This window comes from Thermobia domestica, chromosome 11, assembly GCF_964235325.1.
Source record: "Thermobia domestica chromosome 11, izTheDome1.hap1.1, whole genome shotgun sequence".
NCBI lineage: Eukaryota > Metazoa > Arthropoda > Insecta > Zygentoma > Lepismatidae > Thermobia > Thermobia domestica.
The window spans coordinates 153,901,754-153,920,002 of NC_137464.1; the positions used below are offsets into that span (position 1 = coordinate 153,901,754).

At 34.8% G+C, this 18,249-nt stretch overlaps 1 protein-coding gene across 2 annotated transcripts in view; it reads right to left on the reverse strand.

Annotated features, from left to right (window-relative positions):
* Window positions 1-18,249, reverse strand: part of Ire1 (serine/threonine-protein kinase/endoribonuclease Ire1) — a 161,110-nt gene that overhangs the window by 77,288 nt on the left and 65,573 nt on the right. For both annotated transcript variants that reach the window (XM_081731224.1, XM_081731223.1), the window contains 3 exons: window positions 15,066-15,289; window positions 12,560-12,933; window positions 10,972-11,159 (listed from right to left, as the gene is read on the reverse strand). In XM_081731224.1, coding sequence (XP_081587350.1) covers window positions 10,972-11,159; window positions 12,560-12,933; window positions 15,066-15,289 — 786 coding nt within the window. The remainder of the gene's footprint in view (window positions 1-10,971; window positions 11,160-12,559; window positions 12,934-15,065; window positions 15,290-18,249) is intronic.

Sequence of the window (18,249 nt, forward strand, 5' to 3'; positions counted from 1 at the left end):
ATATTTCAAACCCGCATAACGACTGAAACATGATCGATCCGTTGATCAGTTTTCTTCATTCAATGTAACACGTGATAATGAACCACAAGTAAGAAGGAACATGTTTGCTTCCCTATGCCAAAAACCCTAGGATTTTGAAAAACAAGATATAGAAGTTACCACTTACATTTTTTTTCCTACAGGAAAGGTATGGAAATGTCTACATTAAAACAGAAACTGCACATCATGAAACATCGTTACTCCCACAGTGTAGTGGAAACAAATTAATTTTACAAGGATGAGTCGTAAGCTTTGCAATATTCCCATAACCCAAAGAGTACGCGCATGTATATGTCGTGATAGACTGTAATTACAATGTCAAACTAGCCCAAGAGGTAGTGTGGTATGCAAACTATTTAACACGGAGGCCGCCACTCCGACAGTATATTCATGCAGTGGCAGTGCCGATAAGTGCTCAGCTCTGATATGTGAAATGTTACAGTACGAGTTTCTGAACTCGACATAACAGTGCGGCTGCAACCAAAATATTTGTCATGCGAAAGCCAAGCTAAAGTGAACCACATCACAGCAGTTTGTTGGTTGCAGAAATTTCGTGCAAGTTGTAAAAATGTACATCAGTCAATGTCCAGCCGGTCCAGGGCGACAGATTTTGTGATAATACAACACGCCATTGAGGAAATCCATCCACCAGCACACAACGATTATCAAACCAACTCGGCATGTCAAGTTCCACTGTAGTGTATTAGGAGCTGACGCACTGTGCCACATGTGCTGACCTCATCTCAGGCCCAGAGGAGAGTACATGCGTGCCGACAACTGCTCTAAAATTAGAGTGACAAGCGACTCCCGAAACAGATTATCACATTCTACGGAAAGTGGACTTTTTCCCGAAGTCCAAATGTGCAAAAACTGGTTGAGCAAGGTTCAACTTGTATAATGGTCGTCGATGTCATGCTTTGTGTGTGGTGGAAACACGAGGGGGTAATTCATTTCCACATCGTTCCTAACAGTCGCATCATCAATGCCGATATCTATTCCGAACAGATTCAGCGGATGTATGCTGCGCTACGCCGAACACATCCCGCATTGGTAAATCAAAAAGGCGCCCTGCTGCAACAGCATAATGCAAAACTACTTTTGGCTCAATAAATGCAATAACAAATGCAGAAACAATTCTCTGTTTCAGAGTAAGAAAACACTCAAACGAAAGTATGTCAAGTGCGTCACAGCAGCGTAGCCAGCAGTCTGCGCTTCCATGACACATTTCCTGGAATTATGATCCTTTATCAACCAGCCACGAGAAGGAAACAGCAGTGACTCGCTTCTTTGCTTCTAAAAGCAAGACGTGGTATCGACGTGGAATCGAGAAACTTGCAGGAATGTAACTGCACACAGTCTAATATACTTTGAATGTTAACCTGCTTTCACTGTACTGTAATAAATACACATATGTTGTGTACCAGAATATTGCTAGACTAATGACTCACTCTTATTACTTGCGAAAATTCTAGTCGTCCCTTTTTCTTTTCCTTCATGTCACTGCGAATTGCTAAATAAAGAAATGAAGTCTTTGTTACATATTTTTGGAGAGGGGTGCGCCCCTGGAGCCACACCCTTCAATTCCCTGATTTTTGTGCAACCTTCTGAAAAGATGCATACCAGTTACACATTATTTTTTTACATGACTTGTCTAAAAGAATTGTGTTTTATAAATCTCTGAACATTTCTATTGGCATTGAAAATGAATACAAAAATTTCGCACGAAGATTGATTACAGACAGAGAGAGAATGAAACTTTATTTGAACCCATGTACCACAAATATTGGTCGCAAATTTTTGCGTCATTTTTAAGGTCAGAATATTTTTAAAATGAAAATAAACAATATATATATATATTTTTTAAAGTTATCAGACGTATCATCATTAATAAATTACAAATGTGTACCTATTGATGGAAAATGATTTAATAGATTTATATGTATTTATAAATGTATAACTATTAATAAACAATGCATTATACGCACAAAATAGAAAGTACAGTTTGGTATCTATAGACGTATCCCCATTTAAAGATCAAGTGCCCGATTAAATTACTCCGGCTATCCTCTAAGTATTGACATAATACATACACTGATATGCAACTTTATCAGCGATTTTCGTAAACTCACAAGCATTTCCAAAATAAACCACTTTGTGAACTAAAATACATTATAATGAAAACAAAGAAGCTCAAATACGAGTAATCATATTCCAAAAGGCTTTTATTTGTGATGAACTACCTTCATTTATTGCCAGGGTTGGCAAAAACCATGGTTTTTATTGAAAAAACCAAAAAACCAGGTTTCTTGGTTTAAACCCGGTTTTTTTTTTTTTTTTTTTTTTTTTTTTAACTAATTTGCTCTATGTATTTATATCACATGGCTTATTCCATGTGAAATGAACCAATGCCATTTGCCCTTTTGTCATGGATATTCTTCATATTTTTTCTTTGGGTAGATACCCATGAGAAATGACCACAGGAATATTTGCAGATTTTTATCTCTTAAACGGACCTCAGGAAAAATAAATGAAAATCTGGCATTTTCCGAAACTTCTGCCGCGGAAAAATCGACACGTAATGTTAAAAATTACGTAACTCCCTTATTTTTCGGCCAATTGAAGTGTTTCTGGTGTCAAATTAAAGCTAATAGTCTCTACTATTCAGAACTACTGTTGAATCAGAAAAAGTGGTTCATAGAAAAGAGATACAAACACTGAAACACAATTTATATGATTTATATGTGATTTTTAAAAAAAATCATATCTGCTAAATCACTGAAAACACAACCTCCACATTTTTACCTCAGATTCACCTAAATATGTATGTTCAATAGTGCAAAAATGAAAAGGGTGTTTTTTGTGGTTTGTCAGTAAGAAATTATAATGCAGGGACACGACTTATGGCACGTTATTAACATTTAACATTAACATGTTATTAACTATAGAAATGTTGCATTTTGTTGGAATGTTTACTACATTGGTTACATTTGGCTTGGTTGAGATGAACGCGTAACGTGCAAAAATTAATATATTGAAACATTATTTTATGAATACGGAAGGGTATCATAAATATTGAAGGAAGTCAATTGCAATGACATTCTCGCTCACTCACTCCCCATCACACATACCCACGTTACTATTACTAGTGGCTCTAAGGACCAGGTGCCTCACGTGAATTTCAAAAATTGCGCCGTATAGAGTGGATGGCCGCCATTTTGAAAAAGTTTGCCGCCATTTTGAAACTGTACATTGGATCACTTGATTGTTAGATACACTAAATTTTATGTCTTTTGCTTCTATTCTCAAAATTTCAAGTCAAAATACTGAAAATTACGACCTGTAGTGTAGATGGCCGCCATTTTAAAAATCGACCGCCATTTTGAAAGTTGACATTGCTCCACTTTAATGGTACGCACAGTAAATTGTATATGTCCCATGCTTCTATTCATAAAATTTCAAGTCGAAAACCCGAAAACCGCCCTATAGCGTGGATGGCCACCATTTTGAAAATCTGACCGCCATTTTGAAATTTTACTTCTGTTCTGTACTATAAAGCAAATTTCTAGCGTCTCACGGTTCTTACCTCAAAATTTCGTGATATTTTGTAATATTTTCCTTGCTTTTTTTGCTAAATACACAGTGGTATTGAAATAAGACACTGTGTCTTGGATACTCCATGATTCAGGGACAAGGGTTAATATTTGGACTTTCTCATCAACACTGCTGGCAGAAAACTTTGCGCTAAGTCTCTCCATCAGACTTTCACAATCCTTGCATTTTTTGTCTTCATCCACCTCATTCTTACAGGACTGGGGCCCTTCAGTACCAAAAGCGTTTGCTGCTAACCCTGTGAAACTGGCAGCAAGACGACTAGCCTTATGTGTTAAGTATGTGCCTCTTCTGTCCACTTTTCTTTTGGTAGCTTTCAGTGGTGAACAGTTAAGTAATTCACACGCTTTATTAGGTTTTTCTGAGACAGATTCATCTGGTTCGTAAGCGTCATCAGAATCAAAGTTGATTTCACTGTCCGATTTGCTGCTGTTTGCTATCACTGCTTTCCTGCAAGATATACACAATTTTGTGCCAGGAATTAGTTCAATATCTGTAAATCTTCTGGAAAATGCCAGCGAAATAGATTTTAAACTTTTCACTACCATTTTCTTATGCTTTAGAAAAGGATCAATGCATGTTCTCTGCCTGTCTTCATAAAGAGATAAATACTGCTTTAAATGGAAATCACAAATAAATTTCAAGTCAGAACATTTGGCTCTAAGTCTGATAAGTTCCACATCACTTGCTTTCATATCACACACGGAAGTTACTTTCCTGTCTGGAACTTCCTCACATTCCTCATACTGCCTGCAAACCGAACACTGGTCACCTGGTTCCATTTGTAACATTGTTAGAGTAAATTCGAAATACCAAATAACAGTCACTCAGTAACATTATATATATATATATATATATATATATATATATATATATATATATATAAACTAATTGCCGAACGTCAGTGAGGCTTCTACTTGGACTCGATCTGCTTTTGGATTTTCCTGTGTCTGTCTGTTTGTATGTCTGTCTGTACCACGCTACAGGGCGCAATTTTCGGTATTTTAATACGAAATTTTTAGGATAGGACTACGAGATACCCTAAACTTGCTGTATAGATTTTGGCGGTGATCAAAAGTAAAATTTCAAAATGGCAGCCATCCACTCTTTACGGCGCAATTTCCAGTCTTTTAACACGAAATTTTGAGGTAAAAACCGTGAGACGCTCGAAATTTGCTTTATAGTATAGAACAGAAGTAAAATTTCAAAATGGCGGCCAGATTTTCAAAATGGTGGCCATCCACGCTATAGGGCGGTTTTCGGGTTTTCGACTTGAAATTTTATGAATAGAAGCATGAGACATATACAATTTACTGTGCGTACCATTAAAGTGGAGCAATGTCAACTTTCAAAATGGCGGTCGATTTTTAAAATGGCGGCCATCTACACTACAGGTCGTAATTTTCAGTATTTTGACTTGAAATTTTGAGAATAGAAGCAAAAGACATAAAATTTAGTGTATCTAACAATCAAGTGATCCAATGTACAGTTTCAAAATGGCGGCAAACTTTTCCAAAATGGCGGCCATCCACTCTATACGGCGCAATTTTTGAAATTCACGTGAGGCACCTGGTCCTTAGAGCCACTAGTAATAGTAACGTGGGTATGTGTGATGGGGAGTGAGTGAGCGAGAATGTCATTGCAATTGACTTCCTTCAATATTTATGATACCCTTCCGTATTCATAAAATAATGTTTCAATATATTAATTTTTGCACGTTACGCGTTCATCTCAACCAAGCCAAATGTAACCAATGTAGTAAACATTCCAACAAAATGCAACATTTCTATAGTTAATAACATGTTAATGTTAAATGTTAATAACGTGCCATAAGTCGTGTCCCTGCATTATAATTTCTTACTGACAAACCACAAAAAACACCCTTTTCATTTTTGCACTATTGAACATACATATTTAGGTGAATCTGAGGTAAAAATGTGGAGGTTGTGTTTTCAGTGATTTAGCAGATATGATTTTTTTTAAAAATCACATATAAATCATATAAATTGTGTTTCAGTGTTTGTATCTCTTTTCTATGAACCACTTTTTCTGATTCAACAGTAGTTCTGAATAGTAGAGACTATTAGCTTTAATTTGACACCAGAAACACTTCAATTGGCCGAAAAATAAGGGAGTTACGTAATTTTTAACATTACATGTCGATTTTTCCGCGGCAGAAGTCTCGGAAAATGCCAGATTTTCATTTATTTTTCCTGAGGTCCGTTTAAGAGATACAAATCTGCAAATATTCCTGTGGTCATTTCTCATGGGTATCTACCCACAGACAAAATATGAAGAAAATCCATGATCTAAGGGCAACCATAAAATCTGATATTGGTTCATTTGATATGGAATGAGCCACATATGGACGGAAGTAAGCTTGTTTCGCCTTAGTGTTAGTATGCAACAACCGGGTTATGCTGGAAGGGGTCACATAAGCTTAAAGCGAAATCCAAACCGCTTCTTGGCTTACATCCAAGAGAAATTGTTCTCCATTTGAACTCGAAACCGGGACTAATTGGCCAAAAATGCGATACGTTTGCCGACTCATTCACGAAGGACTCCTGGTAAAAATACTTTGACCAATTTACATATTTACATATTTGTTAATATAATCGTCAAGAGTCATTAGTTCAGAAGGACAAAAAGATAAACAATTGCACAAGTGGATCCATTATACAGAATTACATATGGACAATTTCAAAGTACTACAGAGTACAGAAGAATTAATTTAGTCCAAGTCAGTTCACTACGACTTTTATTAGTCCAAGTTAAAGAAATATAACGACTCACTTTGCATATTAGTAAGAAAAGTGAATAAAGATACGAATTATTTGTGTCCACTTTGGCTCTGACCCATTTATATATAAATAGTTACCAGAGATTCTTGTTATTTCAATAATTGCCTCTCGTGGGGTTTGTATGACCCCTTCCCCAAAAAGTACGGCATTTCGATGTGTTTTATCAATAGTAAACATTATTAAAACAAAACAATATTTATAATTTTCCTTTGGTTGCATAACAATAATAACAAACTATAAAAAAATCAGAAAAGAAACATCCATAAAGTTACATAAAAAAAGTTCCTTTAGTAATATAATCTCTTTGAGTAAAGAATGGGGAATTTAGGTCTGAATATAGTACGAATAATATATGGGAGTGAAACGTGATAACCCATAAACGTGTGTTCATCAAGATTTTACGAATAGTTACACTTTTACGAACATTTTTCGTTTTTTGGTTTAAACCAGTTTTTTTTTTTTTTTTTTTTTTTGGAAAAAAAAAAAGCTGGTTTAAACCAGCCAACCCTGCTTAATGCAGGATACAATTCCAACTAACGGGAATGGAAAAGGAAAGGGCTTGGAATTATGCCTGCGTTGAAAATGAATCTACCATTGCAGCGTTGATCGAACAGCATTTTGTGGAGGATTCACCAAGATGATATTTCATTGTACACTCCGCATCAAAAAAATTGCAACAGCTAACGCCGTGCAACTACGCCACCAAATATAAACCTTCTTATCCCATAATCGTGTCTGGTAAAGAGACTCCCTCCCTCTCTTCCTTTCTTCTCTCCCATACTAAAATTAGCTAACAACATGAACACAATTCTAATTTCAAACTACACGTGTATTAGTATCGATAAAATGAAATAACAAAACCGAGACGAAACAAGATTCATAAGTTAATTTAGGGAGAAACTGAAACACACACAATGTAAAATTGAAACCAATGGATGTCTATTTCAAAAGAGGTTCAGAAACGAGGCAGAGAGAGAGAGAGAGAGAGAGAAGAAGAAGAAAAAGAAAAGGGAGAACAGATAAATATGTGGAATTTTAAACTTAGTAAGAAAAGAACCTAATATTATAAAGTTCCGTTACAAGAAATCCAACAGTAATATAGAAGTAACGTTTGTTTTTATATATTTTTTCAGGACTATTCGAATATATAGAGGATGCTTGAAACATTCATTAAGTTACTTTCAAAAAGGATAGCATACTCAATTTCCAGTAGAATTGTAGATCTCACAGACACATCTAAGATAATGTCAAAAGTTTAACACATGCTTTGTTCTCGCGTGGTTCGGTTGTAAATTCGGTAGTGTTCATTGGACGTACTGATGCAAACTACATTCTAATAAACCCAGTAGATAGCGTAGGTCATATCTTCCATTCCAGACTACTAATGCAAAGTGAAAAAAAAAAAAAAGTAAAAGGAAGAAAGAAAGAAAGATAAAATTGAATGAGTGCTATTTTACTGGTAAATTCTTATCAGAAACATGTTATATTAAAAGTCCAAACCGTATCATAATGAAAAGTTACAAATGTTCAAATGGAAAATTGGATGTTCCTTATAGATGTAGCAGATCTTGCATGTTTCAAATTTCAACGTGAATAAATCACATTGAATTATGAGATGGAAACAAATTTGTGTCGAACTAGTATAAATAAAATTTTGTTTTCAAATAACCAGAGATATTGCCATTTTCTAGTCTTTTCCGAAGATTTATCTGTACCGAACATCCAGCATTACTTTCATCTCTTGCGAATATAGCGTTGTAATTTGCACAGAGAGAATGAACACGCTAGAGCTCAAACGGATCATAGTGTCAGTCGGATGATGTTGCTTAGCTTATGGGCCACCACTGAGTTCAGGATTCAAACCCGTAGTGACCCGGTAATTCGACTGAGACTCGGTAACCCAGATTATAAAAAAGATATTTTACTTATTCCCTTGCGTGTAAACAGTATTTCTTTCAGAGATGACCAGGACTGGAGATGTTATGTCCAGAGCACGAAAACTCCACGCTGAAGTTGCCAGTTAATTACATTCTCCAGACCAGGTCTATCGGTCTCTTGCTCCGTTTTAACTTTGGAACACGCACACGCACGTGAAGTGTGTGTGTACGTGAAAGAGAGGGGGGAGAAGTGAAAGATGCAACGATAGGATAGGGAAACGTCAAGAAAGAGAGAGAGAGAAAGACGAATATAAATATGAAACATACTTATCATTACAGCGTATGATGAAGAACGCACACACTGTTTATTCGAATTCTCGCCAGTGATGCTTTGTAAGTTCTCCAACAAAAGATAAATCTCTGTTTGCAGCCATTATTTTATGCGAAAAAGTTATACTACCCGGTAGAGAATCGAACCCTCGTTTTTCGCTTGGAAGTCTGGTACTTTACCACTACACCACCGATTGCTTTACCCAAACTTAGTTCAACAAATGATGTAATATTTCTTTCCGAGAACGATAACACGAAAAGTGTTTACTGCAGATCAATGAAGTGTTTCGAATATCCTGGTAAATCCCTTGCCCTTTCCCAACCAACATTCGTAAATTGGCTCTATCATGATAAAGGTGTTTGCTTCCACATTCTTAAGCATTGCAGGTATAATATGAGAAATCGATTCTTCATTGTCACTTTGTAAAAAATGTAAGCTTGGCGTGAATAGGATTTGAACCTACGCTGAACAGCTGTATTAGTCGTAACTCCATTACGTTACCGCTATACTACCATGCCACCTGAAGCTAAACGCCAAATATTACTTATTTTAGCCTTGATCTTTGAAACGATGAAGCTTCTTCCTGTAAGTTTATTTGCACCTAAGTGCACAACGAAATTCATTTATTCAACGACCTAGCGTGTTCATTCTCTCTGTGCAAATTACAACGTTATATTCGCAAGAGATGAAAGTGATGCTGGATGTTCGGTAGAGATAAATCTTCGGAAAAGACTAGAAAATGGCAATATCTCTGGTTATTTGAAAACAAAATTTTATTTATACTAGTTCGACACAAATTTGTTTCCATCTTATAATTCAATGTGATTTATTCACGTTGAAATTTGAAACATGCAAGATCTGCTACATCTATAAGGAACATCCAATTTTCCATTTGAACATTTGTAACTTTTCATTATGATACGGTTTGGACTTTTAATATAACATGTTTCTGATAAGAATTTACCAGTAAAATAGCACTCATTCAATTTTATCTTTCTTTCTTTCTTCCTTTTACTTTTTTTTTCACTTTGCATTAGTAGTCTGGAATGGAAGATATGATCTACGCTATCTACTGGGTTTATTAGAATGTAGTTTGCATCAGTACGTCCAATGAACACTACCGAATTTACAACTGAACCACGCGAGAACAAAGCATGTGTTAAACTTTTGGCATTATCTTAGATGTGTCTGTGAGATCTACAGTTCTACTGGAAATTGAGTATGCTATCCTTTTTGAAAGTAACTTAATGAATGTTTCAAGCATCCTCTATATATTCGAATAGTCCTGAAAAAATATATAAAAACAAACGTTATTTCTATATTACTGTTGGATTTCTGGTAACGGAACTTTATAATATTAGGTTCTTTTCTTACTAAGTTTAAAATTCCACATATTTATCTGTTCTCCCTTTTCTTTTTCTTCTTCTTCTCTCTCTCTCTCTCTCTGCCTCGTTTCTGAACCTCTGGGAAATAGACATCCATTGGTTTCAATTTTTCATTATGTGTGTTCAGTTTCTCCCTAAATTAACTTATGAATCTTGTTTCGTCTCGGTTTCGTTATTTCATTTTATCGATACTAATACATGTATAGTTTGAAATTAGAATTGTGTTCATGTTGTTAGCTAATTTTAGTAGGGAGAGAAGAAAGGAAGAGAGGGAGGGAGTCTCTTTACCAGACACGATTATGGGATAAGAAGGTGTATATTTGGTGGCGTAGTTGCATGGCGTTAGCTGTCGCAATTTTTTTGATGCGGAGCGTACAAACGAATGAAAAAAGATAATACAGATAAGGTTCTAAGTTAAGCTGCCAAATAAAATAACACACACTTAACCACCTCTGAAATATCTTAAAATTTTTATTTGAAATGTTTTTAAAACCTAATTCATAGCAAATCAAAAATTCCTGACTCTGTGTATATGTGTAAAATGTTTCTTCCTACTTCATTCCCACCCTACCTGATGAAGTATTTTAGCGAAAACTCCTATAGTGTACTTTCTTAGGGTGTGATGGTATGTTTTGACAATTTTTCTGCAAAGTAACTGATTTTCTATTTCCGATTCAGGATTACTTCATTCCAACTATATTGCTATAAATCACTCACACTTTATTAGATAGGGAGCTGAAGAAAAGAAGCCACAAAAGTGGTGACTGAAAATAGTTATCACTCTTTTCCTTTTATTTTCTTTCTACTGCACACACTGATAAGAGCTCTGTGCAAACGTTTACGGTGTACCGAGATTTTTACTATTTTTTATAGTATTTTCTTTGTACTTATAAAATATTACCGATCATCAGTTAGTTATAGAATATTACCTGTAAACGAAAGTTCCTTCGCAGCCTTTACCCAATATATCATCGGGATAAAATATTATCTTTCCCACACGTATTTTTCCAACACCAATTTCTTCCGTTTGAGCAGTTGCTGAATATGAATTGGAAGTAGTAGAAGAACTTCGATTCGAACTTTGTGAATGTTTTGATAACTGCTGGAACTCCCGAACCTACAATGAAACATATAATAAGAACAAGGTCTTCATAATAACTAAAAGCAGAAAACTTAATTGCAATGAAGATATCTTTAGCCATATGCATACTTGGCAAGTGAAACAAAATTATAAATATCACATTGTAAAATTATAAATACCGTCACATGCCAGCGTTACAAAATAGCAATACTTAAAACTGTTAACTGGCCATACTGTCATTCTACAACTGCCACGACCTTTATCATTTACGACACGTTATCTCGTAGGACAAGTTGAACTTCAGCTAGTTTGATGAAGGCAAACACTGAATTATCAGAATAAGATAATGGCATAATACTGGATGCCAGACGGCTGAAATATTACACTTTCGAACTCTCAGCGACACTTGGCAGTACTCAATCCACGGTGTCTTCTGTATATCGTAAAGATAATTAAGTTATCACCGATGACAACGCAGTGACCAGATACGGGTGACTAATAACCGTAACGAGCGCCGTCTGCTTTCAGATATCCATAGCAATCCAGTACAAAAGACATCGTTCGCATGTATGAGGTCAGCCTAGCATTCTTTAGTTTCCACGGTATGGGGACTTATGAATCTTATCGAGTGTTTCTGTTAACACCATGACACCGGATGTATTATTTGAGTTCATGAATACCGTAACTGGACTTCGGAGGGCTGATCAAATGTGTCGTGCTGTAATAATCACGGTATTATTGTTTCGGGCTAATGGTAAGGTTTCGGGGTTGCGCAAAATTTATACGACAGTAAAAAACCAAACAGATTGATGATGCTAAACACTGGTATTAACTGTGTCTACGTTACATCGCTTGCCCCTTCTAGTCCACCTATACATGTCACTTACCGGTGTCTGCTAAACTGCAATGTTTATGACCACTTGCAGACTATCGTGGACTCTAAGCTCAGACTACGACGGAACTTTCCAACAAGATAATGCACTATTATCGAGCGCTAGCTCTAGAATTGTTTCGAGAACCATTCTGGCCAGTTCAACAATGATATATACTACTAGGTTTATTCAACAAAAAGTTAATCGGGCACTTAAGAGTATTCTACAACAGTCTATTCACATACAAACTGCACATATAAATATCAGGAGTCTGACATCTTATCAGAGGACTTCGTTCATATGTGAAGTCAATGGCACGCTGACGACTTTTTGCACTTCGTTGGCTTTAGGGTACTGAAGACTAGGATAAAATACTAGAAACTATCCCATTACTTTTGGGTTTGGCACATAATACTGACAAGACTGAATGCTATAAAGCTAAATTTTGTTAGATATCTTAACTTAAAATATCAGAATTGTAATCACTAAATTTATAGAAAATTCATTAACTGATTTTACAGTCAAAACTTATAATGCAGAATGAATATTGTGTTGTTGACTCACCTGGTTATGTAAACTCCACAGCATTCCAACTATAACTAATGCAAATACCGAAACTGCTATCTTTGTAATTAAATTCTCCTGCTGGAAAATCCAAAAATCAGCAGCATCATATAGGAAGTACCAGAAATTTTTCGAGAATAAGAACGAGATATTGAAGGTTTTAATCTGATTCCATCCTTCCACAATGTTTGTAGGATACACAGCTTCAGTTTGCACTCCAACTGTTTGCTTGTAATCACTTTTATCAGAATCATTTGTATGCAGGGAGATAATGCGCGACGACTGAATTACTTTATCTCCAATATTTGCTTTTCCAGTGATCTGCAGCATTGGTGTAATTTTAGTTCGAGAATTATCTGGAACACTATAGTGACCTGGAAAAGCGAAAAAGATGCAAGAAAATTAATATTAAAGAAAAAAATAATTTTGTGATGTGAAAAGTACAAGGTTGAGAAAATTTCGGGTATATATTGGGTGTTTCAAAACAACACCGACAACGTTTGGGAGGTGATTCCTGACACCAAAATAAGACAGAAAGTATAGACCAACCTGGGTGCACAAATGCTTCCTTTCGGAGATATAGGCTGCCGAAAACATGAAAAAATGAACTTTAAAGGTCCATAGCTCCAAAACTATGGAACCTACCGTAGTCGGGTCAAGACTTCATTTAGGAACTAATATGTGCGCTATCCAAAAATACATGTTTCAGAATCCTGAGGTACTCATACAACAATTTTTAAGAGGGAGTTTGGCTACGGGCATATAACTTGAAGTACTCACCAACTACAACTTCTCATGCTTTCGGCAGCCTATAACTCCGAAAGGAAGCATTTGTGCACCCAGGTTGGTCTATACTTTTTGTCTTATCTTGGTGTCAGGAATCACCTCCCAAGCGTTGTCGGTGTTGTTTTGACACACACACACACACACACACACACACATATATATATATATATATATATACTATGACTTTCGGTAAACTGAATCTAATTTTAAAATTAGTATGTTAAATTATTTCACTGTTATGCATGTCTCCAATTTACTTTCAAATGTTGTGGTCAAAAGTAAATCAAAGCCTAAACTGGTCAAAAAGAGTAGGAAAGAATGTCCTTTGGAAATACATATCAGAAGAAGGAAAACAATCAGAATGTCTAATTTAGTATATACCAAGATAGTCATACGATAGCCGTAACTGAAGATTTAACTAGAAATAAACACACACACAAGTTGGTAATTCGCAGGATAAAATTTGACGAAAATTCGAATCTACTTGACTTCCCCATCGTCTGATAGTAGAAACGATCTTACGTACCATACATAAGTCTGTTATTCAAATATCAGCATAAAAAATTAATTAATGAATAAATAATAATAATAATAATAGAAACGGGTTATTTAAATTGCAATGCACTTCGAACAGAAGATCGAGGATGAATAGAAAAAGCTACACGTTTCTGAAGTACAGATCAAAATGTCGAGACGTCTAAAATGGATGAGAATGGTGATCGCAAGGTCTATAGGATTCTGTGCAGAGAGATCAAGAACAGTAGGGTAATATACACAGTAAGAGGTATTACAAAAAAATGGGTAACAACAATTCTGATGGATTGGCTTTGTTTATGGAAGTTTCAATTGTGAGCTTTAGTTTCTGCAGCAACAAATCTTGAGATAAATCACACATTTATCACGAAAATATTAGACAGGATACCTACTTGGAACATACAAAATTCGAATGATTGCAAGGTTTCATTCAGTTTTAACAAATTCACGTAAATCTATGATAATACGTAACTATCATCATTTCTTGACTTCGAAACGAATATAGTTTACCTTCGCAGAAAAATCAATAAGATTTTTTTAAAATGCAAAATAATATTTTTAGCCATTACTTGGCGAACTAGAGAAACAAAGTAGAAAGTAGATAAATCTAGTTGTTTATTTTAAGGGTGGGGGCTATTTTAAATCATTTCAAATTCAAAAAAATGTTAATTTAGTTCAAAATTATAGTTTTCATACAAAAGGGACGATCCTCAGTTTCTTCTTTCAAACATTACAGCATAGAAATTTATCGAAATTTAACAAGAATTCAAGGCTTCGTATGAACTTTGACAATTTTGTTTTAAATCTGAAATGCTGAGAATGAAAAGTAAATAATTTCAGATTTTGAAATGCTGCTTATACTTCCAACTCAATTAGAAAATCGAATTAAATTTCAGAATGATAGAACAAATATTGCTTACTTTCAAATATTAACATACAAGAGAAAAGCCCCAATTTCTACAAAGATTAAATATCGTAACCTTCCAACACTACGTCACTCTATATGATGCATACCACATGTTTGAGAGTAGATTTTCGACGGAGAATTCTCTTAACTTTCCGTAATACAAAGTTAATGATCTTGATATTTAATAGACACTAAGTAAATTGCTCATTTATAATGAATTAAAAAGTACAAATCAAATGCTGCAATTTAGCAGATCTCAAAACAAAGAATGAAACGTACCGAACATCATAATTTGCGATTTCTCTTTCGACGATGTGGTAGTACGTGGCACATCAATATCAACGTCTGGTGGTATGTTTATATTAAGATCTGGGCTTTCCATATCGGGACCTTCCAACAATGGAACTCCTCTCTTGGTCGGCACAATGGTAGCTGTATTTTGGTCCACCAGTGACGGAAGGGCGTACATGCCATGTTTATACTCCCCAACATATAAAGTAGGGCTGTGAAAGATAAAATGAATAAAATACAAATTTGGTACACTGAACTGGCCAGCGTTACAGATTAAATTGAATTCCAGCTATTCGTAAGAGACTCGCCAACACGGTGAGTTTAGATATTTAAAAAATCTGTCTTTTGAATATTTAAGTGACTTTTGATTGTTTACATTCAAAATTTGACTACGCTATCTTGCTACCAAGTATATATAATAAAAGATAGGAAATCAATGCATGGAGTGCAGAGCTAATGTTTTACCAATGTAAAAACTGAAGTACAGATAGTAAGTTTTACATAATATATATACAGGGTGGACCATTTATCTTGATACGTCCTTGTAACTTTTAAACTAACGGACACAAAACGCTAAAACTTCGTACCATGCAACTATCTGGAGGAGGCCATTGTTTGGCATATCTGTGATACTACAAGGTTAACGGTGTTCTTAACCAAGTATTTTTTTCAAATGGCACTACGTCAGACCATTACAAATTTCAAATCTACATATAAAACGAAAGCTTGCAGTATCACATTTATTATTCAGTGCAGCAAACTAAGCACGTTACAGTATTACAAAAATCAACGTTTTGGAAATCTCTACAAAAGTAATAATGCAAGTGAGACGGACGGGGTAATGTGATCCAAAGTATCTTGATGTCGAATACTACGGTCATCGTATGACATATTTCGAACAAGTAGAAACAAAGTTACAAAGAATTAAAATTTGACTTTTTCAAAGATAGTTATTTCGAAAAAAAGTTTAGATAAATATCACATCCAATCACCTACATGATCGTTAATAGACATAAAGATCATGATGCCGTTTACAGCAATTTGATATATCTTATAACCATTCGGGTGATATACAAAATTTGTAAAATTGAATATATTGCTTAAAATTATGTATTTTGGGGAATTTTTAAAACATTTTTTTATTTACTTTGCTTCTATAACATTAATGTTACAATACTTTCTGGTAGATGTAATTACAAGTTCTAAACATTACATAATTTTAAGCAGTGTTGCAAACTTCACAAATTTTTACCAGATTCCAGAATGGTTTGAGATATCAAATTGCTGTAAACGGCATTGTGATCTTTGCATCTATTAAAAACCATCTATGTAATTGAATGAGATACTTGTCTAAGCAGTTTTTCGACATAGACTTTCTCAAGTCATAGTATTACTTAAATGATCATAGTATTACACATTAAAATACTTTGGATGTGCATTGCCCCATCGGTCTCACTTGTGTTATTACTACTGTAGCGGCCACCAAAATTTGGATGTCTGTGATATTGTAGTACCTCTACTTTGCAACACTGAATAATAAATGTGACATTGTAAGTTTTCGTTTAACACGTAGATTTGAAATGTTTAATATACTGTACTAATGTAGCGATATTTGAAGAAAACATATTTATGTTGAGTTAGCAACACTTAACCTTGTGGTTTCACAAAGTATTCTAAACAATGTCCCCCTGTCGATATTTGTGTGGTACAAAATTTCAGCATATTTTATCCATTAGTTCAAAAGTTACAAGGGCGTATCAAGATAGATGGTCCACCCTGTATATATATATTTCATTTTAGTTTTTGCGTAGCAAACTGCTAAACAAACATGAATTTGAATAGCAATTCAGAGATTTTGTATCGCATTTGAATTCATGAAACACAAGACTGACCAAATCCATAATGTTCAATTCCATTTCATATTATTATTTTACCTTGATATGAAATAAAAAAAATAAAATAGTTTTGATTATCTTAAATAACACGACTAAGAAAATACTTAGAAGAAAAGTACTTTCTCGGTCTACAGATCTTATAGCTAGTCTTAAATGTGCGTATATAGACTTTTACTTTAAGTGCTGAATTCGTTATGTTATCAAGAAAGGAATGAAATTATACAGTCTACGTAGTTAACCTTGGTTTTTTAACAAAAATCATAATACTTTATTTCACACAATGTGTATTCAATAAATCACATTGTCGGAAAGTTACACGCGAGTCTAGTTCGTTCTTAAAACGAACGTTCGTTCTTATGAAGTTGTAAGCCCAACGTTAATTTTTCGTCGTCATTCCAACGAAAAACAAGAGAATATAACAAAAATAATATTTCTGCTAGTAGACCGATGTTCTGAAATAGCTACATGTGGCTTTCCTGAACTCATCACTGTAACTTGAAATATTTGGGAAATGATTAAATGGTGGAATGGGGGAAAAGTTCCTTCTTTTTCGCAGTGATTTAGTTTACCGAAAAGAAATATGGACTCTGCATTTCTGGATAAACAAAGCACAGTAAGATTGTTTCTTTTCAGATGCAATATACAGAACTCCCAGCAGGACATTGAAAAAATATAAGACAGTTTGATTTATAAAATAGGACAGTTTGGTTTATACAATGGAATATTTAAAGCACAGAAAAAATATAAATGTATTGTAAGAAAAGGCCACCCTTCACCTCAATAACCAACTGGAAACAAGATCTAGATTAATACAGAATAAGAGTATATACAACTTTTTATTTTTTAAACTTAGCAGACCTGCTGTAGTGTTTTGAAAGAAAAAGAAACCGATTGAAATAAAAGATTTGATTTACTGATTAAGAGAAAAACTCTTGTGGTCCGAGCTGCCTATGCCTTTCCCTCGATCCATCACTATTATACATTTTACTTTTACATTTTAAAGATACAATAATGAACTAGTACACGTGTTACTTTTGCGACACCTTTGTTGTGGCATTTTTAAGCCTTTTGGTTCCAGCCTCAATCAGGGCTTGTGCAGCTGACACGTCATCCATGAGCCAATGATTTATTGTTTTCTGAAGCCAAATGTTTCCCCTCTGAAATTAATTTTTCAACTTCGTGAACTTCAACACACGTTTTACTCCACTCTTTTTCTGGTACTCACTTTTGTTTTTTTCTGCTGTGATCTTATGCTCAATGGAATATGTTCTAAGTTT